The 27,658-nt window shown below is 55.1% G+C and overlaps 5 protein-coding genes across 5 annotated transcripts; 2 read left to right on the plus strand and 3 right to left on the minus strand.

Annotated features, from left to right (window-relative positions):
* Window positions 1–130: 130 nt before the first annotated feature.
* FAS1_1 (beta subunit of fatty acid synthetase) lies at window positions 131–6,442 on the minus strand (the record flags this gene model as incomplete). Its single annotated transcript, XM_065757894.1, has 1 exon — window positions 131–6,442. The coding sequence occupies one exon, from the start codon at window positions 6,440–6,442 to the stop codon at window positions 131–133; it is 6,312 nt and encodes a 2,103-aa protein (XP_065613417.1).
* A 6,240-nt stretch (window positions 6,443–12,682) lies between these two features.
* On the plus strand, window positions 12,683–18,380 carry FAS1_2 (beta subunit of fatty acid synthetase; the record flags this gene model as incomplete). The annotated part of the gene is made up of 3 exons (XM_053192490.2): window positions 12,683–13,211; window positions 13,282–18,212; window positions 18,270–18,380. 3 exons carry the CDS (start codon window positions 12,683–12,685, stop codon window positions 18,378–18,380), a joined length of 5,571 nt encoding a protein of 1,856 aa, XP_053050254.1.
* A 2,346-nt stretch (window positions 18,381–20,726) lies between these two features.
* On the plus strand, window positions 20,727–21,510 carry N0V96_007021 (uncharacterized protein; the record flags this gene model as incomplete). Its single annotated transcript, XM_053192491.1, has 3 exons — window positions 20,727–20,918; window positions 21,025–21,284; window positions 21,360–21,510. 3 exons carry the CDS (start codon window positions 20,727–20,729, stop codon window positions 21,508–21,510), a joined length of 603 nt encoding a protein of 200 aa, XP_053050255.1.
* A 975-nt stretch (window positions 21,511–22,485) lies between these two features.
* N0V96_007022 (uncharacterized protein) lies at window positions 22,486–23,628 on the minus strand (the record flags this gene model as incomplete). Its single annotated transcript, XM_065757895.1, has 2 exons — window positions 22,486–22,990; window positions 23,363–23,628. 2 exons carry the CDS (start codon window positions 23,626–23,628, stop codon window positions 22,486–22,488), a joined length of 771 nt encoding a protein of 256 aa, XP_065613418.1.
* A 1,280-nt stretch (window positions 23,629–24,908) lies between these two features.
* N0V96_007023 (uncharacterized protein) lies at window positions 24,909–26,343 on the minus strand (the record flags this gene model as incomplete). Its single annotated transcript, XM_053196142.2, has 2 exons — window positions 24,909–26,183; window positions 26,245–26,343. 2 exons carry the CDS (start codon window positions 26,341–26,343, stop codon window positions 24,909–24,911), a joined length of 1,374 nt encoding a protein of 457 aa, XP_053046261.2.
* Between the last annotated feature and the right edge of the window lie 1,315 nt (window positions 26,344–27,658).

Genomic DNA, 27,658 nt, shown 5'->3' on the forward strand with positions numbered 1-27,658 from the left:
TCAAGAAACCACATCCCTAATTTGTACAACGCTTATGCCGTCTAGAGTCATTCAATGCCTTCCTCCACCTTTTTTGTCATTCGCTATACCGTAGCCAGATTTCCTCTTCCGTCAATTGCGCACACACAGCTTATGCCGCAGCGCCGGGGCCCTCGTGCTCACCAGCGAGGCCGTTAACTCCGTTGGGGCCAGGGCCGTCCTGGGTGTACTGATCCCAGTTCGCCAAGATTTGAGCAATCTTGGGCGAGTTGGTCAACTTGTACACATCCTCGAAGTATTCCTTGGTGATGGCGAAAGGCTTCGCCGTCACGTTGGGGATGTATTTGCCAACAAGCTTGGCAGGGTCGATCGTCGTCTTGTTGATCTTCTTAAGAAGGAACGATCTGAAAGGCTTGACGCCAGACCGCAAGAAGGTCGAGTGGAAAGGCACATCGATACCGCGGAGAGGAATCGTCGCGAAGCCACGCTGGAGCTCCAGGGGCGTGGGCTTCTTGAGGGTAGCCTCGGCGCTGCCCTTAATAATCTCCTTGAGAGCACCCTTGGCCTCGTCAATGTTGCCACGCATCTCTTCAATGTCAATCTTTTGCTGCTTGAGGAAGTTGGTGACGCCAGTGAGGGTGTCGAGCGCGCGCAGGTCACCAGCAGCGACGTACTGCATGTTGGCAATGTTGTAGTTGACAATCTCAAGGAGCCAGCCAGTCTCCTCGGAGATGCAGTCAACAACGAACTGCAGAGCCTCCTCGTTGAAAGTCTTGGAGATTCTGCTTGGGTTAATGGCGCACATGGAGTAGTTGGATCGGCCAGCGGCGTCACGCTCGACAGCGACCTGCATGGTCAAGCCACGGTAGAAGACGACCGACACCAAACTCTCAATGGGCATGACCTCAGCCAAGGCGGCGAGCGCAGAGTACTCACCCAGAGAGTGACCGGCAAAGGTGCAGTCTCGGGGAACAAGGCCCTTGGACTTCATGTCCTCAAAGCTGGCCTTCTCCATGAGGGTCAGGGCAGGCTGAGTGAACTGAGTGGCAGATAGAAGGCCGGTGGGCGAGCGGTAGGTGTAAGAGGTGGTCTTCTCGTCAATCTCCTTGAAGATGCGCTCAGACTTGATGCTTCCATCGGCAGCAACGGTCTCGAAGGTCATGGCCATGTAGTTCTGGCGGATAGCCTTGCCGCGGGGACCACCGAAGTAAACGGTGAGCTCCTTAGGGTTGTTCTTGACAATGTTGGTGATGGAGAAGCCGTAGTTGTCCAGGAGGTACTTGTCGGCACGGTCCCAGACGTCCTTGGCGACGTCACTGCTGGCGTACAGCTCCATACCCATGCCCTGCTCCTGAGAACCTTGACCGGTGAAGACGTAAGCAGTCACGGGCTGCTCAACCTCGGCCTCACCGAGAAGAACCTTCTCCTCAGTTTCCTTGTTGCTGGCCTCGACCTTGATGATCTTGCGGCCAGAAACCATACCAACGTGCTGAAGCTTGACCTGAAGATCGTCGTTGGGGAGGACCATGCCAACCAGAGAAGCGTGGAAGCTGCGAACACGACCAATGTTGTTCTCAGCAGCCCAGGTCTCAACCAAGCTACGGACGGCAGCACTGGAGTACATGCCGTGAGTGATGGTGCCGGGAAGGGCAGCGTAGTTGGCAAACACGCGAGAAACGTGAATGGGGTTGTAGTCACCAGAGACACGAGCGTAGTTCTCGTTGGTGGCAGGGGCGCGGAGCTGCAGAGGGGTGCGACCGCTGAGAGGAATAGGGTTCTCAAAGTGGAGAGGCTGGTCGAGAGGGGCACCAGTGCGCTCGAGGTAGTCGACAACGGGGTTGCCGTTGGACTGGCCTGCCTCGTAATCAACGCTGGCGACCTGGATGATCTCCTTGGTGGGGAGCTCAAGAAGAACCTGACCCTGGGTGGAGACACTGCTGTACATCGTCTTGGTCTTGTAGCGGTAGAAGCTCTGAAGACGGAAGGTAAGCGTCTGTCCGAGGAGGTCGAGGTCGCGGGGCAGGTCATCGGTGTTGAACCACTGCTTCGACTTAAGAACAGCAACGTCCTTGCTGGTGGCCAGGTGCAGCTGGATGGGTGTCTCCATCTTGCGCTGGAAGGTGTTCTCGTAGTCGGTGTAAGCACCGCGGTACAGGAACTGGGAGGTGACGTCCATGACAGCCTCGCCATCGCGGTAGATGGTGCCGCAGACCTCAACCATCTTACCAGACTCCTGGTTGATGACGGCGTTAATCTGAGCGGTGGTGGAGACCTCGTCGCCCTTCTTAAGAGGCTCAGCACCAGGCTTCATGCGGAACTCGTTTGACAAGTGAACAAGCTTGAGCAGGTCACCGTCAATGGTGCGAGGGAAGATGGGCTTGGTGATGGCCTTCCAGCCGACAACGATGGCGAAATCCATAGGTGCGTAGACAGTCTTGCCGGGACGCTCAACAAAGGCCTCGCCAGTGTTGCCAACGGCGTGGATGAAGTCGTTGATGCTCTCGCCAGTGATGGTAGCCTTGCCACCGTCGAACTTGCTGCTGACGTCGGCATCGAGGTTAAAGGTCTCGTCACCGAACCACGCACGCCAGTAGAACTCCTTGATGCGGTCATTGCGGCCCTCCATGACTTCGTGGATCGGGGCGTAGCCGGCCTCAGGGTGGTAGGTGAACTTGAGAGGCAGAGCGACGGGCTTGCCAAGAGCAGTGGTGTCCTTGATCATGTTGACAACGATCTCGTTCTTGCCCTCCAGCTTGACCTCGATGACATCGACGTACTGGTTGTGGCGAGGCTGCTCCTTGACAATGATCTTGGTGTTCTTCGCATCCTTGGGGTTGTGGATCTCAACAAAGAGACCGCGGGTGGGCGCGAAGATACGCTTGAGAGGGTTGGTCTGGAACTTTTGGCCCTGGACAACAACCTCAGAGGTCAAAAGAGCGTGGCGCCAGCTGCGATCGGGACCGGCAAGCAGGGCCAGCCAAGCATCAAGGCTGGGAAGGGTCGCGGAAGGCGAGGTGGAGAGGCGGTAGGTGTTCTTGTGGGCATCATCGTAGGAGACGGTGAGGCCATCAACATCCTCGACGGGGATCTCAGTCTCGATGAGCTTGCCACCAAAGTACTCGATGGTAGGAATGGCCTTCTTCTCGCCCTTGTAGAGGTCTCTGGTCAAGTACTCAACGTGCGTCTTGTGAATACCGTCAAGGATGTCCTTGATGGGCTCGTCAATGACCTTGGAGAACTTGACAGCAGTAGGTCCCTGGAGAATGCAGGTACGTCCAACGTCCTGGCCGATGACGGCGCCGAGGTCCTCGGATTGCCACAGGGAGTCCTTCTTGAAGTAGAAGTCAAAGTTCTCATCCAGGGTAGGGATGAAAGTGACGGGCTTCTGGATGGGACGCAGGCAAAGCATCAAGAAGTGCTGGACATCCTGGGCGTTGATGAGCTGAGTCTCGGCGTCAGGGTAGTGCGAGAGAATCTTCTCCACAGTCTCGTAAGGAGTCTGGAGGTCCTTGAAGTCCTGGAGCTGAGCGACCTGGCCAGGCTTGGAGGTGAAGCGCTCCTCAACACGGCGGATGAAGTCACCAGTGAGTCTGATGAAAGTAGGGTCGATCCAGCGCTGCTCGTGGCGGATGTAGAGCAAGTCGACCATGCGGCGGACAACTTCGCCGTAGGTCATGTCCTCCAAGTCGACGGCCTGGCCAGCGCGGTTGCGACCGAACCAAACCTTCTGGAAGTCGTCGTTGAGCTTCTTGACAATGTAGTCGCGGTTCTTCTTCAGCTCAGCGACGCGCTTCTCCTTGGGGAGGGAGAAGATCTTCTTGTCCATCTCAGCCCAGAAGAGGACACCACGAGTGGCAAGCTTGTGAATAGGTTCACCCATCTCAGACAGAACGGTAACGACACCACCGGTAGGTCCAGTGTAGGACTTCTCCCACTCGCTGTCTTCAACACCGGGGGCGTCGATGATGGCCTGCTTGGCAGCAGGGCTGGTCTTGGCCTCCTTGGCGACCATCATGCGACTACCGAACAGAGTACCGTCAAAGGGCATGGGAGGGTAGCCGTAGCTCTTGGACCATTCACCGGTGAGATACGGGTAGGTATCCTCGGCACCACCAAAACCACTGCCAGCAACCAGGATGATGTTCTCCTGGCGACGAATGCGAGGGTACATGGTGAGAATAGGCTGGTGGAAATCCTCGTAAGAGTGATGACCACCTCCACGACCACCAGTCCACTGCAAGAGGACGGGGAAGGTCGGGTTGGCCTTGGCGATGTTGATGACGGCTTGGATGGCGTCGACGGAGCCGGGCTTGAAGCTGATGTGCTTGAGACCCAGGGTGTCGATGTACTCCTGGGCGACCTCAACGGAAGGAACACCAGCGCCGATGGTCAGGCCCTCAATGGGAACACCCTCGGCTCTGAGTCTTCCGAGCATGGGGATTTGCCACTGCATGGCACGGGGGTTGACGTAGATCAAGTTAACGCCAATACCACGTCCAGCCGGGATGGCACCCTCAATCTTTCTCAAGGCGGCGGTCATCATGTTGGGGTCGAAGTAGCCACCACCGGCCAACTCAATGTGGTAGCCAGCGTTCATGGTGGCAGCGACAAAGTCCCAAGGGACCGTGCAAGGAGTCATACCAGCGACGACAATGGGAGGAAGACCCAAAAGTCTGCTCATCTTGGTATCGACGTAGGTATCGCCGTTAGATGTGGTGACCAGGCGAGGACCGAACTCCTTAACCCAATCCACGGCATATCTGACCGCGTGCTCCTCGTCCCGGTCGAAGAGCTCGGGCTTGTAGCCAACCTCCGTGATGGAGCCATCAACGGAGCCAGCGAGGATAACGCGAACACCAGTACCCTCCTTGTTTCTACTGGTGAGAACACCGAGACCAGAAATACCGCCAGGGCCAAAGTCAAGGACGTGAGTGGCCTGGGGGAAGACGGTGGCCTTCTCCCAGTTGACAGGGTCTCTGGTAATGAGACGGATGAGGGTGGGGACAATGTTGCTGTCGCCGGCCTCACGGAGATCCTTGCCAGTGTTGGTGTCGAAGACCGCAGTGCCCAAAGACTTGGAGGGGATCTTGATGTTCTTCAAGTCCTCATCAATGAGCTCCGTCGCCTCAGCAAGGTACTTGCTGTGGAAGGGTGCAGTGATGGGCAGGAAGCGGTGGACAAAGCGGAGCTTCCGCTGGGTGTGAGGGATACGGTTCTGGTCCAGGCCGGTGGGAGCCTTGACCTTGCGGAGCTGCGCGTTGAGACCGTACAAGGAGATGGGAGGACCCGTGACAACCAGGTTGCGCGGGCTGTTGATCAGGGAGATGGAGATGTGACGATCGGCGGGCAGGTACTTGTTGGTCGCATCGATGTGCTTCTGGACCTCAGCCTGGGAGAGGTCTCTGATGCTAAGCATGGGCGTGGGGGTACCCTCGCCGTTGTCGGCCGACTCTCTCAGCATGGTGGGCGTCAATGAGGTGCGGGGGAACACCTGCTGGCTGCGGGCACCGATCCAGAAGAGGATTGTGAGCGCAGAAGGGGCAAGCTCCTTCCATGACTCCCAGGACTCGGCGGCGGCAGTAATGGCAGCGAGCACAATGCCCTGGGAGTGACCAGTCGTACCACTGATCTGGTCGCGGAGCAGACCAGGGTGAACACCCAAAACCTTGCAAGTGACCTCGTAGTGCGCAAGCTGGACGAGACCAATCAAGGGGAAGCTGACGGGCGCTGAGATGAGGTAGTCGACGTCGGGGGTCGCGTCCTCGCTCTCGAGCCATCTCATGATATCCAAGCCCTTGGGGTAAAGCTTCTCAGCCTCGGGGTGCTTGGAAAGGTTCTGAAGGAGCTCGGCAGCGTTCAAAATAAGCTCGCCGACAAAGGGGTTGTAGGTCTTGTAGATCTCGCGCAACTCCTCAAAGTACTCCTCAATGTTGCCCTGACCGCCGAAAATGGTGTAAATGTCGGCGGAGCCATCATCGGATGCGCGGAAGAGCGCTGAACCGTAGGCCTTGATGGAGCGACCAGTGGTCTGTCTGGCTTGGTAGTAGCTGCGGATGACAACCAACTTCTTGGCGTCAATGCCGGGCAGCGTGGCAGCGAGAGCGTGAACCTCGTTGCCTTGAAGGTAGCCGCGCTCGAACTCGTTAAGGACGAGCTTCAGGACCTCCTCGTAAGAGCCTGACTCGTCATCCTCGCCCTTCTCGACCTCGTCGGCAACGAAGCCCATGTACCTTGCGACCAGCTCTGCAACGGACGAAGGCTCGTCATCTTGAGCAAGCTCATCTGTGGCGGTGGGGAGAGTGGCATTGAAGCGGTCCTTCAATTGAGAGGCGTGGAAGTGCAGGGCGGTCGGTACGAGGAGGGAGGTCTCGAGAGAACCGTGGCGGAGAGTGAGAGGTCGCAGAGAAGCGTTGGATCGAGGGGTAGAAACGCCCGTTTGAGGGCCTGTTCCAGTGCCGTACATGGTGATGACGGTTTTGGGGGGTATCAAGAATGGGTGTGAAGTTTTTTCGTGCTACGAATGGAGCTTTGCTCGCCACGTTTATTAGCCGAGACGTCCTTGTTTTTTACCGCCTCTTTCCCCTGCCGATCAAGAGGTCTGTCTCCAGCGGGAGATGGGGAAAACAGCAAGATGGCTTACCTGTGTGTGACTCCGTAAACTCAGCGAAGAGCAGGAGGCAGCTAGTTCAAGATGCTCCGGGGATGGCGGGGGAAGAGGGAAGGAGTTTGCGGCAGTAATGTCCTATCTTTAGGTATTGAGCGTGGGTGGTCGTCTAGAGCTTTCTCTCCTATTATCCGAGAGCAATTGGTGGTCTATAAAGGACAAGAAAAAGAAACGAGAAGACTGCCTGCAAGTTCTGTCCTTGACGTGGAGTTGTGGGAGGGAAGTGCAAGAGAGTGGCAGATGGCAGCTTAAAGAAGAGTGGGATGGTGAGCAAGGGAAGGTTGGGAGGGTTCTTGGAGGAGGTTATGATGGGAAGGCGAGGCAATTGAAGTGTATCCCTTTGGACTTTTTTCTGCTGCGGCCCGGGTCTGGTCTGGGTCCCTGCTGACTTTCTTGGGGGAGTGGGAGTTGAGTTGAGTTGAGTGAGGAGCGTCTGTGTGTGTGTATGTGTGTGTGTGTCTGTCTGTCTTCCCGGGTCTGTCTCAATAAGTGGACATGGATTGATTGGGATTGTGGGATTGAGGACTGGGACTTGGTACTTTCACGCCATCATTGAGGAGGGAGAGAATGGAAGCATGGCGTGTGTGGTGTGTACATTGATTGTGGTGTGCGGTGTGTGGATGTTCAAGTGGATGGATTTGATGGATCCAACCTTTGGGCCAAGTACCGGTATCCGTACGAAGTACCTCCTGCTTCTCGACCTTTTTTTTTTCTGTTTTCTTTTTCGTGAGAGTGAGGTCAATCCCACCAACGTAATTGGAGGTATCTGGTCCAGTTTTGGGTCACTTTGGTGTGTCTGCGAGGGGTAGAAAGGGGATGTACCCAGGACAGGGACAGGTACATGGCCCCGATAGGTACGCAGAGAAGACGAGATGGAACTCAACGATTAGAAAAATTAGGCCGGGGTCATTTTGGGACATTGGATTGGAATGAATCCAGTTGGTTCGGGCTGACGGAGGAAAGGCACGTTGGACCGATGTTTGAGTACGTACTCCGTACCTGCCACGCTTGGCCCCATCTGCTTCACTTCCATTGCGCTTGCAAGGCAGGTACGGGTCGATGGGTGGAAAGTACCTATTACGTGTACTCCGTACACTACCTACGTCGTACCTTTTCCCGGCTCATGGCAGGCAAGAGGCACCACGACTCTCAGGATTCAAAGAGCGGAAAGAACAGGGAAGGCGGCAGTTGGCTGTTTGCTGGCGTCAAGCGGTGCCTGCCTGGACCCGCGGCCAAGTGTCCAATTGCTACGGGTGCGTGTGTCAATGCCAATCGATCCAATTGTCTGTGTGTGTGCAGTATTCGTATGGAGCATCGTCTCTCCCGTCTCTTTTTCTGCCTTTGCATCTCTCCAAAAGTCTCAAATCTCAATGTCTCGCCAAATTTTTTAGTTCTGTTGGGGATGGTCGTACACCCCAATTCACCCCTCCAGCTCCACCCTTGACTTCATGCAGCCCGAGTGATCCGCAAGGGTTCCGCTGTTGGAGAACGGGCGCCAATGTACCGGTACATGCCCTCGCAACCTCCTCCAACCTCACTCCTTGCTCTCTTCCACCCATCCACGCATCCAACAACAACACTCTTCCCAGGTTTCCCTCCCAAGCCACACTTGGGTGATGGCCGGACGCCGCAACCACAACGGATTGTGCCTACACTTATCTTGCCTCCGGATCTTTGCCGCCAGCTCTCAGCTCATCGGACCGGTCACGTCTCTTTTTCGAGGCGCTGGATCAATGGACGCACGAATCCTCGGCCAAATGGCATCATTTCGGCTCTTAGGCTTGGACTTGCACCACACTTTCCAACATCAGTGCTGATGCTAGGCAAATCGCACTTGTCGCGCACGCCGATAAGATGCCGAGTTGCTACCCCGGATGCAACAAATGGACGATAACGATTCCAAAACTATCGCGCCGTCGCGGGCCATCTCGGGTTCTGCTGCGCGACATCGCTCGATGCCGAGTTGCCTCACACAGCAGCTCGATGACAAGTAAACGAAGTTTTCAAACCTCGCCTCCTCCTTGTATTGACTCGCCTCGCTGACCGGGAGTTGCGAAATAGGTGTCGCCCACTTCGACTTGGACCCTAAAAGATCCAGACATGCGGGATCCCACCAAGTACAATGTACTCCCGGGCCCCCCGTTACGTTCCCGCAACTCCCTGGCCGGTTGAAAGGCGGTCAACATCTCTAGCGTCGTATCCAACATTCTGCCGCCTCCTTCTCCCCACCGCTTTCACCCCACGCCTGGGGCTCGATGCTGGGGAGGATGGGAAATGCGCGGGACCCTGAGGAAGGGGATCGGGCAGGGAGAACGGCATGTACATGTCTGATGTACCGATACCAGCCGCCACACCGCACTCGCAGCTCTGGCCCGAACTGGCGCGCCTGGCTTGCTGAGGCGGGAGCTATCTCTGTGCCATGCCACGCCGCCCACGCGGGCGGTCGTCAAGGAATGCAAGCTCTAGCATCTGCGTACCTCAATGCCCTGTATCTTCCCTTGCCATGCGTGGAGGGGTAAAGAATTGCGATGAGAATCGTAACTAGGCACCATCTCAGTAAGACATACCGCTTGTCCGCTGCCCAACCTAGCCCACGCTTTTAAGCATGAACTGATGAGGAACAGGGCTGGAATTCTCGAATATCGACAAGTGTTGCACCGAGCTCACTCACTCGGTCTCCGATTGTTCATCGACGTCTCTCGGTTGACTCTGGTGAGTTGAGTTGAGGGTTTGAAGAATGCGCCTGGTGATGAGCGGTCAGAGACAGGCCGTACTTTGTGGTTTGTTGCCCATCACAATGGCTTGTTGGCTATGGCTTGTTGGCTGAGGCTTCATCAACTGGCCATCTTCACCCACCTTTCGTGGCTCATCTACTGAAGAACTGGAGCAACCCGTCGCACGCAACCGAAAGGTCAGCAAGAGCTTAGTCAACTTTGAACTGAGTAGTTCCTGGACCTGGCCAGGGTTTGAGCTGAGGCAAACCAAGCCCCTTCTGCCCCTCAAACAGCAGATTCGAGCCTCGACAGAAAAAGCTTGGGTCAAGCCGTTGTCTACCGTATACTGAGTACAGCTCCAGTCGCCAGGTATCGCTACATTACACCCCCATCGAACTTTGGCGGGTTCCCGGAGCAGCGACCACTTTTGCCCCTCCTCGCCCTCCATTTTCCATTTCCCCTTCCACTCTTCCATGGCCTTCTGCTTGCAACATGGAGGCCTTTTTTTTTGGCTTGTTGCTGAGGAGTTGCGGCTGTTACTTTCCGGATCCCCGTTGGTTTTATCTTATCATAGCACCACTTTCCCACAGCTTGCCGCAGTCGTACCAAATTCGTACACGTATACAAAAGCCATGCCATTGATGACACTGTTCACATCACCGCTATGTATTGTTGTCCGTTAGGAGGAGCCGTAGCTCTATCCGTATCTCTTATCGGTGTCGGTAGCAACATCCCGCCAAGCATCAAAGCTCCAACAAGCTCCAGCTCTCTCCCCCTCCAAAGGAAAGTGTGTGGGTAGTCGTTGAACGTCGCAAGAGGCTGTGACCAACAGGAATACGGCGATAAGGATGAGCTGATAGGGATGCAATCAGAGTTAAGGGTCGTCGGAACGGCTACATCTCAAGGTCAAAGGTGAGGTGAAGCTTGGGAGGTCTCAGACTAGATCATCAACACCCAGAGCCTCGCGAGGGGCTAAACGTTTGCTGCAGGCGCTAAGTAGTGTAGAGTCAAGGACTCGAGGGGCAGGTACGGCGGCCACTAGCCCGAATCCAACATTCCGGCAGCTCGGGAAAGGGCAGCGAGCACGGCGAGGAATTGTAAGTCGGGCAGAGAGACGGCGAAGGAGTCGAGACATTGAACGCGCGCCACATGAGGCTAACGACAGCGCCCAGCCGTGCCAGTCTAGCCCAAGGAAAAGAGCCTGAGAGCTGGCAAGCCTTGAGATGTGAAGCTGCGAATCAAGTACAGTTACTTGGCTTGGTCTTGTCTCATCCCACCTCGCAACATGGCACGTACCCGCACTTCGCATTACACGACCGGCTGGCTTGAAGAGGTGGCAGACAAGAGACAAGGCGCAAAGCCTCGTTTGATAGAGAGGAGCGATAAGATAGCAAGGAGGCGCACGGAAGGAGTCACTTGAGACTGGTGGATAATGCATGCAGCACGATGATGCGGCAGCTGCCACTTTGCTCGTTCTCTCGCACGGAAGACGAGGAGCACTGACTGGCTTCGGTCTAGCCAGGTGACAAGATATCTTACGTATCAGTATGCGATGGTGAGAAAAGCTTGGTCCCAAGGAATTCATGCTTTACGTGGCTTGTAAGTTGTTGGATGTGATGACCTGGATTGCGAAGAAGCTCTCGGCATCAAACACGAATAATACCTCTACAGGTGAGTTTGAGGTAGTTTACACATTGCAAGTACGGATAGGTTATGATGGGTGGATAGTATTGGTATGGGGGAGGTTAGAAATCTTGAAACCGGTCACCCTCATCGTGTCTTCTTGATGAGCTGGTTTTTGCTGGATCATGGATAGATAGATGGATGTTGTCTATGCGTACCCGAAACTCTTTTTTTTTCTTTCTTTTTGTTTTTTGCGGAGGTGACGCCTCAAGCCTCACGCCTCAACTCCAACGTCAACTTGGCAACAATGACGGATTGCGGATGGCCCTCCCTGCCGTCCCTCCCAAAAGATGGACTCCACCCGTCCCACGGTTCCCACCCTGCATTCCCCCAATGAAATGGTTTTGTGGGGAAGGCCCCCTGATCATCCCAAGCTCAATTGGGGAAAGCGTCTGAATATGGTTGAGGAGCTTTCTACGCAGTACGTATCGACCAGGCGTTGCAGCCAAACCCAAGAAAAGAATGGAAGCCAGCCAGTACACTACTGTGTACACTACCCAGCAGCGGTAGAGCTGCACACCAATAACACCACACCAAAAGTGACCACACGCCTCCCAGGCAATTTACACGCCAGCAGCTTTCTTCCCACCTGCATGGGGGGAACATGGGCACTTGAAGGGGACAACGCGTGAGGTGCCGGGAAGTTCACGGCTCTCTCTCCCATCGCGAGGCAAGGCAAGCTAAGATAGACCCACTTGTGTGTTCCTTTCCCAGGGCCCTGCCGCCTTTTCCTCCCACGTCCCCTCTCGGGAGGCAGAACTGAAGGACGAGGACTAAGGGAAGAGAAGAAGAAAAAAAAGAAGAAAAAAAAAGCAGAGAGAAAGACAACCGGCCAGTCGAATGTCTCGAGACATTACCCCCCCGCCGCCGTCCACTTCACCTCATGGATCCATCCATCCAGGCTCACTTCCATGAGTGTCCCCGGTGAATGTACACCACCACCTGCTTGCATGTACCTTGTACCTGACCTCACCTGAGGTACCTCGACATTGGGAAAACCCTCCATACGCAGTACACACTCCCTCCCTCTCTACTCTCACGCACTCTGCTCATGTTCCTGGAGCCGGTGGGGGCCCTTGCCTGGTTCAACAATCATCTTTTTTCTTGACGGGACCTGTTGTTCCCAATCCCATCCCTCCCTTTCCAGTTGGTGTCCTCTCCTCACAAAGTAGACGCCCCCCAAGAAAGTCAATCAAGTGCCAGTGACCCGATATCGAGGGGCCAGAGCCATCAACATTGAGCCTGTCTCTCTCTCTTTTTTTTTCAATCAAATCCAACCATCTTCCCTTCATCCGTGGTCCTTCCAACTCCCAAACCACTTCTACATCTCCCTCGTTCGCTTTCGCCAGTTTGTCCCTCCCTCTCTCTGGCGCGGACTTGATTCTCCCTTGAACAGCCACCACCCACTGTCCAGAAAAAAAGTCTTGCGAGCTTCGTCTGCTTCACATATACCCTCACCGCAGACACCAACGACATTACACACTGTTCCAGGATTCCGACTCTCCCACGGACTCCCAAGGACAGCAAAATACCCCCTCCCAATCGTCAAAACTTCGACGACGACTTCTAGATACCCTCAGTTTCTCGGTTCTCCTCCCAGCTCCGTGTCATTGAGCTTTCCAGCTCCTCCCAGCTGTTCATAATGCGTCCCGAAGTCGAGCAAGAGCTTGCCCACACTCTCCTTGTTGAGTTGCTTGCCTACCAATTCGCCTCGCCCGTGCGGTGGATTGAGACCCAAGATGTTTTCCTTGCCGAGAAGACCGCCGAGAGGGTGGTCGAAATCGGTCCCGCTGATACCCTCGGTGTGATGGCAAAGCGCACTCTCGCCTCAAAGTACGAAGCCTACGATGCCGCCAAGTCCGTCCAGCGTCAAATCCTTTGCTACAACAAGGACGCAAAGGAAATCTACTACGAGGCCGACCCCATCGAAGAGGAGCCAGAGCCTGCTGCCGCTTCATCGAGCGCGCCGGCCGCTGCTTCTTCCTCTGCCCCTGCGGCTGCTGCCGCTCCCGCTGCTGCGGCTCCTCCCCCGCCCAGCGCCGGCCCTGCCGCTCAGGTTGCCGATGCCCCCGTCCAGGCAATCGACATTCTGCGAGCTCTTATTGCTCAGAAGCTCAAGAAGCCCTTGGCTGAGGTTCCCTTGAGCAAGGCCATCAAGGACCTTGTTGGCGGTGAGTACCGAAATTTTCAAAAACTCCCCACCACCAATTGTAGCAACCTGCTGATCCCCTATTTGTACAGGCAAATCCACCCTTCAGAACGAAATTCTTGGTGACCTCGGCAAGGAATTCGGTTCAACACCAGAGAAGCCCGAAGATGTTCCTCTCGACGAGCTCGGTTCCTCCATGCAGGCCACTTTCGACGGCCAGCTCGGCAAGCAATCTCAGGCACTTATTGCCCGCCTGATCTCCTCCAAGATGCCTGGTGGCTTCAACATCACGGCCGCGAGAAAATACCTTGAGACAAGATGGGGCTTGGCTTCCGGAAGACAGGATGGCACTCTCCTGCTCGCTCTCACCATGGAGCCCCCTGCTCGTCTGGGATCCGAGGCTGATGCCAAGGCTTTCCTGGACGACGTCACCCAGAAGTACGCTGTCACCGCTGGCATTAGCTTGAGCACCCCTCAGGCTGGCGCTGCGGCCGGCGGCTCCGGTGGTGGCATGATGATGGACCCTGCGGCCATCGATGCCCTCACCAAAGACCAGCGCGCCCTGTTCAAGCAGCAGCTTGAGCTCCTCGCGAGATATCTCAAGCTGGATCTCCGTGCCGGTGACAAGGCCTACCTCAACTCCCAGGAGTCCGAGAAGGTCCTCCAGTCCCAGCTCGATCTCTGGACTGCCGAGCACGGTGACTTTTACGCCGCCGGCATCCAACCCGTCTTTAGCTCCCTCAAGGCTCGCTCCTACGATTCATCCTGGAACTGGGCGCGCCAGGATGCCCTCCACATGTACTACGACATCATTTTCGGCCGCCTCAAGGCTGTCGACCGTGAGATTGTCAGCCAGTGCATCCGCATCATGAACCGCTCCAACCCCACCCTCGTCGAGTTCATGCAGTACCACATTGACAACTGCCCTGCGGAGCGCGGAGAGACTTACAAGCTCGCCAAGGAGCTTGGTGAGCAGCTCATCGAGAACTGCAAGGAGGTCCTCAACGCCAACCCCGTCTACAAGGACGTTGCCGTTCCCACCGGTCCCCAGACCACTGTCGACGCTCGTGGCAACCTCAACTACGAGGAAGTCCCCCGCGCTAGCTGCCGCAAGTTGGAGCACTACGTTCAGCAGATGGCTGAGGGTGGCAAGATCTCAGAGTACGGCAACCGCACCAAGGTCCAGAACGACCTGCGCCGCATCTACAAGCTCATCAAGGAGCAGCACAAGATGTCCAAGACCTCGCAGCTCGAGATCAAGAACCTCTACGGCGACGTCTTGCGTTCTCTCGCCATGAACGAGAACCAGATCATCCCCAACGAGGATAGCCCCTCCAAGAAAGCCAAGCCCGGCAAGGTCGAGACTATTCCCTTCTTGCACCTCAAGCGCAAGAGCCTCCACGGCTGGGACTACAGCAAGAAGCTCACCGGCTACTACCTACAGTCTCTTGAGGAGGCTGCCAAGGATGGTGTCACCTTCGCTGGCAAGCACGCCCTCATGACTGGTGCCGGTGCCGGTTCCATCGGTGCTGAGGTCCTTCAGGGCCTCATCAGCGGTGGCGCCAAGGTTGTCGTCACTACCAGCAGATTCTCTCGCGAGGTCACTGAGTACTACCAGTCCATGTACACTCGCTTCGGTGCTCGTGGCTCCCAGCTTGTTGTTGTGCCCTTCAACCAGGGTAGCAAGCAGGACTGCGAGGCTCTCATTGACTACATCTACGACCCCAAGAACGGCCTCGGCTGGGATCTGGACTTCATCGTGCCCTTCGCTGCCATTCCCGAGAATGGCCGCCAGATTGACCAGATCGACTCTCGTTCCGAGCTGGCTCACCGCATCATGTTGACCAACTTGCTCCGCATTCTCGGAAGCGTCAAGACCCAGAAGGCCGAGCGTGGTTTCGAGACCCGTCCTGCCCAGGTCGTTCTGCCCCTGTCCCCCAACCACGGTACCTTCGGTAACGATGGTCTCTACTCCGAGTCCAAGCTTGCCCTGGAGACTTTGTTCAACAGGTGGCACTCTGAGGACTGGGGTCAGTACCTCACCATCTGCGGTGCCGTCATCGGCTGGACCCGTGGTACTGGTCTCATGAGCGGCAACAACGTTGTCGCCGAGGGCGTTGAGGCTTTCGGCGTTCGTACCTTCTCCCAGCAGGAGATGGCCTTCAACCTTTTGGGTCTCATGTCTCCTGCTGTTGTCGACCTCTGCCAAAGCGAGCCCGTCTTCGCCGACCTCAACGGTGGTCTTCAATTCATCCCCGACCTCAACCAGACCATGACCAAGCTCCGCAAGGACATCATGGAGACTAGCGAGGTCCGTCGCGCTGTCACCAAGGAGACCGCCATTGAGAACAAGGTTGTCAACGGCCCCAACTCTGAGGCTCTCTACAAGAAGACCCTAGTTGAGCCCCGTGCCAACCTCAAGTTCGACTTCCCCACTCTTCCCGACTGGGAGGAGGAGATTGCTCCCCTCAACGACCGCCTCAAGGGCATGGTCGACTTGGAGAAGGTCGTCGTCGTCACCGGTTTCGCCGAGGTTGGTCCTTGGGGTAACTCCCGTACCCGTTGGGAGATGGAGGCTCACGGCGAGTTCTCTCTTGAGGGTTGCGTTGAGATGGCCTGGATCATGGGTCTGATCAAGAACCACAACGGTCCTATCAAGGGCAAGCCTGCTCCCTACTCCGGCTGGGTTGACGCCAAGACTGGCGAGCCCGTCGATGACAAGGACATCAAGCAGAAGTACGAGAAGTACATCCTCGAGCACTCGGGTATCCGTCTCATTGAGCCTGAGCTCTTCGGCGGCTACGACCCCGAGCAGAAGCAGCTTCTTCACGAGGTTGTCATCGAGGAGGACCTCGAGCCCTTCGAGGCGTCCAAGGAGACTGCCGAAGAGTTCAAGCGTGAGCACGGCGACAAGGTCGAGATCTTTGAGATCCCCGAGTCTGGCGAGTACATTGTCCGCATGAAGAAGGGAGCTGCTCTTTTGATCCCCAAGGCTCTCCGCTTCGACAGACTCGTCGCTGGCCAGATCCCCACTGGCTGGGACGCCAAGAGATACGGTGTTCCCGAGGACATTGTCTCCCAGGTCGACCCCGTCACCCTTTTCGTCCTCGTCTCCGTTGCCGAGACTCTGTTGTCGGCCGGTATCACCGACCCCTACGAGTTCTACAAGTACGTCCACGTTTCCGAGGTGGGCAACTGTATCGGATCCGGTATGGGAGGTGCCGGCGCTCTCCGTGGCATGCACAGAGACCGCTACCTCGACAAGCCTGTCCAGAACGACATTCTCCAGGAGTCCTTCATCAACACCATGGCTGCCTGGGTTAACATGTTGTTGATCTCTTCCTCCGGTCCCATCAAGACCCCTGTCGGTGCTTGCGCCACCGCTGTTGAGTCCGTTGACATTGGTTACGAGACGATTATGGAGGGCAAGGCTCGCATCGTCTTCGTCGGTGGTTTCGATGACTTCGGTGAGGAGGGCTCTTACGAGTTCGCCAACATGAAAGCCACCAGCAACGCCGTCGATGAGCTTGCCCACGGCCGTACCCCCGCCGAGATGTCGCGTCCCACCACCACCACCCGTAACGGATTCATGGAGTCCCAAGGTTGCGGTGTCCAGCTTATTATGACCGCCAAGCTCGCCCTTGACATGGGCATGCCCATTCACGGTATCCTGGCTTTGACTACCACTGCCACCGACAAGATTGGCCGATCCGTTCCTGCTCCTGGCCAGGGTGTCTTGACCACTGCCCGCGAGCACGCTGGCAAGTTCCCTTCGCCTCTGCTCGATATCAACTACCGTCGCCGCCAGATCGAGCTTCGCAAGAAGCAGATCAAGCAGTGGCAGGAGTCTGAGCTCGAGTACCTCTACGATGAGGTCGAGGCCATCAAGGCTCAGGGCCAGGAGGTCAACGAGAAGGAGTACGCTCACGACCGTGCCGAGCACATCAAGAGGGAGGCCGAGCGCCAGGAGAAGGATGTTCTCCGCAGCCTCGGCAACAACTTCTGGAAGAACAACCCGGAGATTGCTCCTCTCCGTGGTGCCCTCGCTACCTGGGGTCTCACTATCGACGACCTCGAGGTTGCCTCTTTCCACGGAACCTCCACCAAGGCCAACGACAAGAACGAGTCTTCCGTCATCTGCCAGCAGCTCCGCCACCTTGGCCGCAAGAAGGGTAACGCGGTCATGGGTATCTTCCAGAAGTACCTTACCGGTCACCCCAAGGGTGCCGCCGGTGCCTGGATGATGAACGGCTGCTTGCAGGTGCTCAACACCGGTTTGGTCCCGGGCAACCGCAACGCCGACAACGTCGACCCCATCATGGAGCAGTTCGACATGATTGTCTACCCCAGCCGCACCATCCAGACGGATGGTATCAAGGCCTTCTCCGTCACCTCTTTCGGTTTCGGTCAGAAGGGTGCCCAGGCCATCGGTGTCCACCCCAAGTACCTCTTCGCTACCCTTGACGAGAAGACGTACGAGGAGTACTCTGCCAAGGTCAACGCTCGCCAGAAGAAGGCTTACAGCTTCTTCCACAAGGGCCTGGTCAACAACACGCTCTTCGTGCCCAAGTCCAACGCTCCTTACACCGACGAGCAGCTCAGCAAGGTTCTCCTGAACCCCGATGCTCGCGTTACCGAGGACAAGAAGACCTCCACCATTTCTTACCCCTCCAACTTCATGAAGGCATCTGAGAAGACTGTCACCTCCACGGCGGCTAAGGCCACCCAGGACATGATGGAGGGTCTGGCCAAGAAGGTCGCCAACAAGAACAGCAACGTCGGTGTCGACGTTGAGGACATCTCTGCCATCAACATTGAGAACGAGACATTCATTGAGCGCAACTTCACCGCCGGTGAGATCAAGTACTGCCAGTCTGCGCCCAGCCCTCAGAGCTCGTTCGCTGGCCGGTGGAGCGCAAAGGAGGCCGTCTTCAAGTCTCTTGGTGTCTCCAGCAAGGGTGCCGGTGCGCCGCTGAAGGATATTGAGATTGCCAAGGACGAGTCTGGCGCCCCCACTGTCAAGGTAAGCTTTACTCAACATACAATAGTCTCCTGAAACTATGTACTAATTTGATGATAGCTCCATGGCGAAGCTGCTGCTGCTGCCAAGAAGGTTGGCCTTTCAGACATCAGCGTGTCCATCTCACACTCTGAGACGCAAGCGATTGCGGTGGCTGTTGCAAACTTTTAAAAAGCGGGTAGACTGTACAATGCATTTCTAGTTCATGGGATATAGGCAGGCATGGGATCTTGCTTGTTCACTTTGGTCGTTTTTGACATCATACAAGCCTGGGAGTATAGACTGCGGGTACACTTTGGGAGGAGTGTAGTCGCATGATCATCATCGTCGGATGAATTGACGAGTTAATGCACGAGTTGGGAACGGCGCAACAACGATAGAAGCTAGTTCCTCGATGCCACAATAGAATCTGTATCAACCATTTGAATATCGTGTGTGATTTGATCCCAGGCGTAGCCTTTGACCGTTGACGTGAGTTCGACACCAACCTAAATTCTGGAGAGTAGCAGCCAAAAAATCTACCCCGCCTTGTATGTGCTTATCAGGTTATATCTCATTCTGCTCCCTTTTTCCCACCTGTTCGGGCGAAAAGCGGCGATCAGGATGCCAGGAATGCTACATAATCCTGGTCTCGTTACATGGGAATCCACGACACCCGTCTGATGGATGAGACGAACTGGTGAAGTGGGGGGTGCAGCAGTCACATCACGAATAGCGAGCGATTGGAGTAGCATGCACGAGGGAGTCCTAAAGGGGTAGACGGAATTTGACTGTGAGAAAAAAAGATTGGCTACCATATTGGTGGTCAAGAATCGAGGTGATGATGCTCCTTCTGGCAAAGGGAAGGGAGTTTGGATTTTTTTTACGTGCTACTAAGCTTAGTCGCGACTGCGTTGGCGCTTGGGACATTTTAAGGAGGTCTCTGGCCAAGGGCTGAGCCGTCGCAGATTTTCAGTGTTTGGGAGGGTGTTGGGCGATAAGGCAGGAGGCGGCTTAGATGTGCAGCGTCTGGTGTTTGACGCGTTGATGGGCGTGCTTGTCAATGGATGAATCAATCATTGAGAGAATGAAAGAATGCGACGAGATGCTGTTCAGCAAAGGAAGCGGTGCATATTTTTATTTTTATTTTCAGCTTACGAGCTCTTTTTTTCTTTTCGCGTCCTGGTTTTCGTTTCAGCGTTTACCTACTTGCGTTCCTCTGTGTTTCTTGTTTCCATCTTGTTCCATCTGAGACCGTATGGCTGGGTTCTTTTAGAGGGGGAGGTTCGTCTGATGGGAAGATGTTTTGTTTTTTTCCTCGCTTTCCTTTGGGACTGACAGCAGTGACAGGAGAAACCTTACAGACATGAGCTGAATAAAAGACCATGTCTTCTCTTTTTGTTTTTTTGGATCTCTCGTTGGGTTAAAGGGCTGCCGTTCAGATTTCAAATAGGGGCCGACTGGGGTTCTTTTTTTTGCATTGAATCCCGCGACGAGGAGGAACCCTTGCTAGATGGCTTCTGAAACTTCGTGTAGACCTGGTTGAACCTCTTCACCTCCAATCGATCTCGCCGCCTCCGAAGAGGGTAATACATTGAAGAGGGGAGGACAAATACAGGTAGGATTCCCAACTCCCAACTGGCTCCCCCCCACTGGATCGCTCCTGTCGGCACCCGGCTCTCATCCCGGTTCAGTGATCGACGAGCGGTGGTGTCTGAGCTTTGCACTGCCGCGATGACTGGGGTGTTGTAGAAGGGATTACAGGAGCATAAATCAGGAACCAGCCAATTAGATGCTAGAACAGCGGGAGAGGACCCCTGCATGTTGGGAATGAAGGTGGTTTATGCATCGATGCATCCCTTTTTTAAGTGCGTTTTCTATCTGTCGATCATCCGTCATTCTGGTCCTCACTTCTAATCCACAGGACCACAGGTGTGCCGGTGTGGTGGTGGTCGAGGACCGCGACCGAGCGTCGTTCAGCCGACTGTGATCAGACTTTCCCTGCTCTTAGGTCATATTTCTCTCCCGGAGTTGTTATTACGCTGGTGTGGCAGCTGTAATGTGTGTCCAGTGGTCTCTTTATTTTTGTGTGTGGCGCAGGCCTTGCAGTTTTGTTTGGATCTTGGATCCAATCTCCAATGGTTGGGGCCGTTGTCATGCAAGACCACGGACTGGGCGTGTTTGAAGGAGGCAGTTTGAAAACCTCCTTTATTACGTGGACTTGCTGAAGTGTATGGGTATAAGGAAACGGACGTTCCCCCCCCTTTGGTGCGCGCGTGCTGGTGAATTGTCTGGTTGATCGTTTGGTGTAGTATCCTATTGACGTCCATCCACATTCGCTTGTGTCTGTTTCTTGCTGGCTTCGACGTTTTGAGTGTTTAATACCTACCTTACACCTACCCCAATCTACAGCGCCGCACAAGTGAAGCTATCACGAAACATTCGAATAATCCCACACCCAACATACCGGATCATTTCGCCTGTAAACAAGGGGATTATAAAGTCAGGAAAACAGCATCGAGATATCGAAACGCAAAAATGACGGGCGCAAACAATATCAGAGGCCTCATGGGCAAAGGCGCCCCGCCAACGCCAACCTTCTTCTCCATCGTCCGCGTCGCCGTCCTCGTCCTCTCGCTCGCCGTACTCGCCTCGTGCGCGTACTGCCTGTCGCTGTTGGGCTCCTACTCGAGCAGCTATACCGGGCCGCCGGGCTTCATGCTCTTTGTCGTATGTCTATCACCCGCCTACACTTCCCTCCACCCTAAAACAACAACCTTCAACCCCCAAATTACCAGGTAGATCACACTTTACTGACCGCACTCATCGTGGATAGTCCCTCTTCACCCTCCTCGTCCTAGGCGGCGCCATGATCCTCGAGCGCTTCGCGGCGCACTTCTACTTCCGCATCGCCGTCCTCATCGGCTACGGCACGAACTGCCTGTTCTGGCTGTCGGGCTGGGCGTGGTCTGCGAGTATCGCGGCGTTGTTCCTGGGTGACACGTGCGTTCAGGGGACGTGCTTTGGGCCGACGACGGAGGAGAAGCGGTATGGGGGTAGTATGGCTGGCGCTGCTGCCGTCGGTGCGGTGAACTGGTATGTTTCTTATTTCTTTTCTTTTTTTGTTCTCGGTTGTGGATTGTGATGCGGTTGCTAACGACATATATATAGGGTTTTGATGACCATTGTGTTGTTTTATTACATCAAGGGATGTCTTTCTGACCCGGATTGCTATGGTGTCTCGACGGGTCATGGGTCCGAGATGGGGAGTATCAAGGCTGAGAGCAAGTCGCGGTCTCAGCCGTCTGTCAACGAGCCGTGAGCTCGGCGGACTGCCAGTGTCACATGATAGGGTAACAGTTTTCGGTTTGAAACAGTTTTGGAAAGGGGAGAATTTATCGACAATCTTTGAGCTGGACCTGGACTTGGTAATGAACGGAGTTCTTTGGTTTAGATGGAAACAACGACGCGGCCGGGTTCTTAGACGGTTCTGGAGGGAGAGTCATGATCTGGGTTTCGAAAGGTTTGATGAGAGATACCACTGGCTATAATTAGTAGCTAATTTTATTTTGCGTGAACTCCTACAATTGCGAGACTGGAAGTGAGATTCTTTCCTTGCCCCCAGCCTTCCGTTGGAGTTCCTACTTTTAAAAAGTGTTCCAGACGCGCGATTCGAAGGGAATCGTCTCTGCCAGATACCCTTCCTAGCTTGGACATTACCTACACCTAACCTCCTTCCTGTGGTCATGAGCTCCCTCATGAGACCATTGGGAGGCTTCTTTGATATGACAGTCAGATTCGAAAGCTGATTCTTACTCTGCCCCAATGCCCATAGCAACATCATCTCAATAGTGCTCGGAAACATCCCATGGCCCTGGTTCGATACAGCCGTGTGTATACTCGAAGACGCCTGCCCAAGAAGTTCACCGAGTGAAACGAATTTATTCAAGTCAAGGATATTGTAGATATCACTGCAAGGTAGGAATCGGTTCATTTGAAGCAATAGTATTGAGTGGAGAGCTAAGCAGGAAATAAACAGATCAACGCCTAGAACTGGGTATCAAACTCCTGCGATCCTACAAATGCAGTACTCTGTCAAAAAGCCCCCGAAAGGATATTCTCTCTGCCGATGCGAGACTCGCAAAAAGGAGCAAAGCAATAACAAGGAGCCCTCTCTCAAGAAAAACCAAACCACGCGACCTCATTGCTGGTGTATTCATAATCCAACAGCACCCACCGAAACGATATCCCAATCCTCTCTCTCTCAACGATCAACTCTGCCTTCGACTCTCCCTCTTCAACGCTTTCTCTTCGCCAGAACCTTCTTGGGCGTCGCAGGCGCAACCTCGCCCACGTCCTGAAAGAAATCCAACGCGTCAATACGATAATCCGCAGCGACGGCCTCCTTGGCCACGTCCGGCAAATACTCCCACCCCCTGGGATCCGCACCCGCGGCAATAGCTCTGGCCTTCCAGTACCGACACTCTGCTTTGGCGAAGCTCGCGTCCTCGGCGCGGAGCACGGCGGCGCGGTCCCGACGGTTCCGGCTGCGCATCGCGGCGACGTTGTTGCGGTTCTTGAGGTTGCGGAGGCGCGCGGCCGCGAGGTGGTTGTTGTAGTCCATTGCCTGTATGCGCCTGGGGTCGTCTTTGGGACCGAGGGAGTCGTCGATTTTGATGAATTTGCCGAGCAGGGGTTGAGGGGGGAGGGAGGTTATTTCTGGTGCCGAGGGGGCGGCGCGGATTTTGTAGATCTTCGTGAAGGAAGAAGAAGAGTCGTTGAGGTTTGCGGTGTTGTTGTCCCTTCACGCGCGGCGAGGGAGGGGGAAGGGTTGTGTTTGTGTCGACGGAGAAGAGGTGCTTGATTTCGGTTTCGCGGCGGTTGCGCTCTTCGAGGGTTGTGTAGAGGGGCACCTGGAGGTGAGCTGTCAGGAGGGAGGAGACTGTGCCGGGGAGATTGTGGGGGAGAAGAGGGTTAGGTGGTAGGGGGTTCGCCGTCGGGTGTCGTTGAGCGAGGGGGGATTTGGATGGGCCTTGGGTGACGAGATCGGAGGCGTTTGGAGGGGGGGTTCTGAGGTGCCGGCGGGCGTCTGTTGAGGAAGAGGGTGAGGAGGAGGATGTTGGATGTAGGCGTTGTTCATGGGTTGCTGGTAAGGGGGGTTGCTGTATGGAGACTGGTAGTTCGACTGCTGGAAGTTGTTGCTGTATGGCGACTGGTACTGGGACTGAGGTGGGTTGTATGGCGACTGGTACTGCGACTGAGGGGGGTTGTATGGCGACCGATACTGCGACTGGGGAGGGTTGTATGGCTGCTGGTGCTCGTCGGGTCCAAAGAGGGACATGTCGTTGAGGATTGGGTCTTGGAAGATGTCTGGATCCTCGAAGGCGTATGGATCCCGGGTGTTGTCGAGATCCAGGAACTGGCTGTAGGGGCCAGACATGATGAACTTGGTGAGCAGTGTTCTGCGACGGATCTTGGGAGCTATGAAGACTTTTGAGTTCGGGCGAAGTTGTGCGAAGCAAGGCTGCGAGGCTGGTGACTGATCGTAGGGTTTGCTCTGGTCGACGAGAGTCACGATGTCGCAGAGGAAGAAGTGAAGGGTGTTTGCTAGTCAAGGAGTATCCCAGATACTGGCTTGACTAACGTGAGTGAATGACGAGAACGAACTTGATGGAATTGGTAAGAGTGTTTTGAGTGAAGAAAATGATGACCAGGAAAACAAAAGTGAAAGTATCGCGACGAGTGGGTGAATGGGGGGGTTTTATATGGAAAAGGGGGAGAGGGCGGTCGTTTGGTCGTTCGACCGGCTATTCAGAGGCCGCCCATTAGACGCCCTTAAGCGAGCAAACAATATTAGATGAACGGTCACGCAGCTATTGAAGAATTCGAAAAAGCGATTCTGAGCCTCGCTTGCCTAGGGAACCACGTGAGTTGAGAAGTTGAGACGACGGGGCGGATCACGGGGTCGGCACGACGATCGTGAGAGACGGGGAGAGGTTTCGAGGCTCATTATGGCAGTTTGGCGGCGTTGGATCACGTGTGAAACGGAAGAGGTTGTCAAAGATGCCGCTTCTTGTTTGGATCTATTAAGAATGGTATGACGTTTTCGAGGATAGGGGTAGGTTGCTCGAGGAAGTCAAGGCTTATATCAAGTGTTAGAAGTTGTGAGCCTTGAGCATGTCAAAGACATGATAGCATGAACATAAGCATCAATTGGAAATATGTTGCGAAGCTCGTCCTCGGCATATATCCATGTTTCCCTACAAAGCAAGTGAGTTTCTTCGTCATGTTCTTCCCTCTATAAGTGGTTTACATCGGCCGACGTTGCGCAAATGTCCGGCCGGCCGGTGTACGTGGGGCCGATCAAGTGCGGCAGCCGGTCCCGATCTCTTTTTGAGGACTTGGATAAAGACAAAAAGACATGGCTGATGCTATCATTCTGAAAGGCGTACATACAATGCAAGTTGAAACAATGTTTGAATGTATAGTCATGTAATTGTATTCTTCATCTAGATAAGCCGGTTGAACAGACTCTATTATACCAAGCCAAACGCTCCCACTGGATATTCCCGTCGGCCGTATACAGGCTCGATCTGTTGTCATGCAATGCAACCCCCGAAAAACGCCGCAAAAAAACATGCTCCTGTCTGGCAAGGCTGTGAAGCTTGCCCATCTTTTCTCCAACCACGCGCCCCCGTTGAAATATACGCAACCAAAACCTCATAGCTTGCTCTTCTGAACATCCTCCATCTCTTTGAGGATGTAATCGTTGAACTCCTCGGAGTTATCGAGGTAAAGGTGGTGACCCGCCTTTGAGACCTCGATAACCTTTGCCGAGCCGTTCTCCCTCCTCTTCTCTTCCTCGGTGCCGTTGAGCAGCGCCTGCAACCTAGCCTGCTTCAGCTTCTCGGCCGCCGCGACGCCGCCCTTCTTGTCCATCCAGTCGTTCTCGCCGTACATCATGACGATGGGGACGCCCGTCTCCTTGAGCTTCTCGCCTGTGCTCTTCTCAATGACCTGACGGCCGACGCCGTCTATCCTGTTGACCATGGGGCTGCGGGCGAAGGCGCCGGGGGCGAGGATGTACGGCAGGGCATACTCGCCGCTGCCGCGCTGGCGGAAGATGGAGAAGGCGTAGTCGTGCAGCGCCTGGGACTCTTCTTGGGGCAGGTGGTTGAAGCGGCGGGAGGTCCAGCCGGAGACGAAGCGGGGGCCGAGCGGGCCGGTGAAGCGGACGATGCTGAAGGGAGAGACGTTTGCGTCCCAGAGCCAGACGAGCCAGCCTGGGAGGGGACGCTTGGGTGCGTTGGGTTTGGTGTTTCGTGACGCGGCTGTGTTGGGGCCATTGCTGGTGACTTCGTTTTGGTCCTGTGTGAATTCGTTCTGGAGGGTCGATTCCTCGGGCTCGGGCATGGCTGCGTTGACCGCGTACGGGTCTTCGGGGATTCCGACGGGCGAGGCGAGGATGAGCTTCTTGAGACGGCCGGGGTACTTGAGCGCGTAGGCGATGGAGAGGTATCCGCCGAGGGAGTGGCCGATGAGTGTGAACTTGTCAATGTTGCGCTTCTTGCGCCACTCCTCGAGGGCGTCGATGAACCAGGCCTCGGCCTCGCGGGTCTTGCCCTCCTGGTCCTTGGCGGTGACCTTGAACGGTGGCCTCGTGGAGTTGCCCATGCCGAGCATGTCGAGGGCGTAGAGCTTCCATCCTTTCGGGCGGGAGAGGGGCTCAAAGTTCTTGTAGAAGAAGCCGAGGCCGGCGCCGTAGCCGTGTACGATGACGAGGTTGTTGTCGACCTCCTCGCCAACGCGCTCGATGGAGTATTCGTTGAGGGCGCGGTTCTTGCCGGAGAGCTCGACCATTTGAGACTTCCATACGCGCTGGCCAAAGGGGTCTGGCTTGGTCGAGTCGAGGGAGGCGTTTTCGCGGGCTTCTTTGAGGTAAGGGATGTGTGACAGGACGTTGCGTTCGGCCATTTGCGGAGTTACACTTGTCCACTGCGGACTTTTTGTTAGCAACGTTACCCCGCGATCTAGGGGACTTTCTTGATCTGCTCACCCATTGATAGACGGCATCTTTGTATCCCAACGGGAAGTAGGTTCCCGGAGGACGAGTTGTCGCATTGGGAGCGGCGGGCGGTGCAGCAGCGGCAGCCATGGTTTGGTGGGATCGGCGAGGGACGGAGTCTTCAGAAGAGGCCCGTATGCTGGGTGCAGGAGATTTGACAGTTGCAGAGGACGATGTAATTAGTGAGGAAGCAAGTTTGAGTCGCGACCCGTTCACTACAGAAGAAGCAGTTTGTTGGTGTATCATGCCGGATGTTGCTGTGGGTGGTGGCGACGGGGGCCAACCGTCTATATACAAAAGTCGCAAAATAAAGTACGGGTAGCGTAAGGCGTCAGTTCAGTGTGGCCGCGGGCGGCGGAGGTGTGTGTCCGGAGCGCGGATGTTCTGAAACTTGCGACGACTCATCAGTCAGCAAAGAATGCGGACCCGGGGGCTGCAGTCTATACGGAGCGGGATAGATAGATGCAGTTAACGCCGGGTTAGCAATCCTCCCAAGTCTAGGCAGGTGCAGTAACAAAAAAGAAGGACGGAGACACCGTTGTGCAGGGCAGTGGTGACGCGGAGATGTGGCAGAGGGGTGGACAAAAGACGACGGTAGGCAAAAAAGGTGGGAGGGTTCGATGAGAGACAAGCCAGGTGCCCCGGCCGGAATGTCAACGGCTCCGTAAAAAACCGACAAGCTTGTTGAGCAGTTGAGCGACAGGGGCGTAAGCAGGCAGGGGTCATTGTGTGAGGAACATGAGAAAGACTAATTACTGTGTATCCGTAGGTGGCACCAAGGGGAAAACAACGTGCCCCCCCCAGAAGCGGGATGCGGATCGGTTCATGGACTTAGCACTCGGAGTTTGGCGGGTAGAAGAGTGGGGGCAGCTGTTGCATTGAGCCGTGTCGGCGGTAAGAGACAAAACAAGCCTCCGACTTCCCGGTGGACATGTGGCTAAGTTGCTGACTACTGACTAGTACCTTGAAGGAATTCGTAGATGGCCCAGTCAGATGATGCATTCAAGGCTGAAGCCTGAAGCTGACGGTGCAATTTCCCTCCAGGATCTTACGCAATCATAGAGACGCTTACTCGATGTAGGCAATAATCTGAATGGGGCTGTCAATTGAGATAGCATCGTGGCTTTGGAATCGTGGCCAGATCATGCCCATTTGGAACTGTATTCCGTACACAGCATCTGGTGCAAGGTAAGTATGCTGTCAATATTTGCATGAAACCTGCATGAAGAAAGTAATTGAGTTCAGTCGAAGAAGAGACGAAACTTCCTTCTCTAGCTTGTCGAGTGTGTTTCAACTCTGAGGCTCAAAAACAAAGCATGGACGAGGAAACATCTCTTCTTTGTGCAGCGTTTCTCAATCTCACATAATGAGGCATCAATCAACATGCACTCAGGGTCTTTGCAAA

Source organism: Colletotrichum fioriniae (assembly GCF_027942845.1).
Source record: "Colletotrichum fioriniae strain IMI 355084 chromosome Unknown scaffold_8, whole genome shotgun sequence".
Taxonomy (NCBI): domain Eukaryota; kingdom Fungi; phylum Ascomycota; class Sordariomycetes; order Glomerellales; family Glomerellaceae; genus Colletotrichum; species Colletotrichum fioriniae.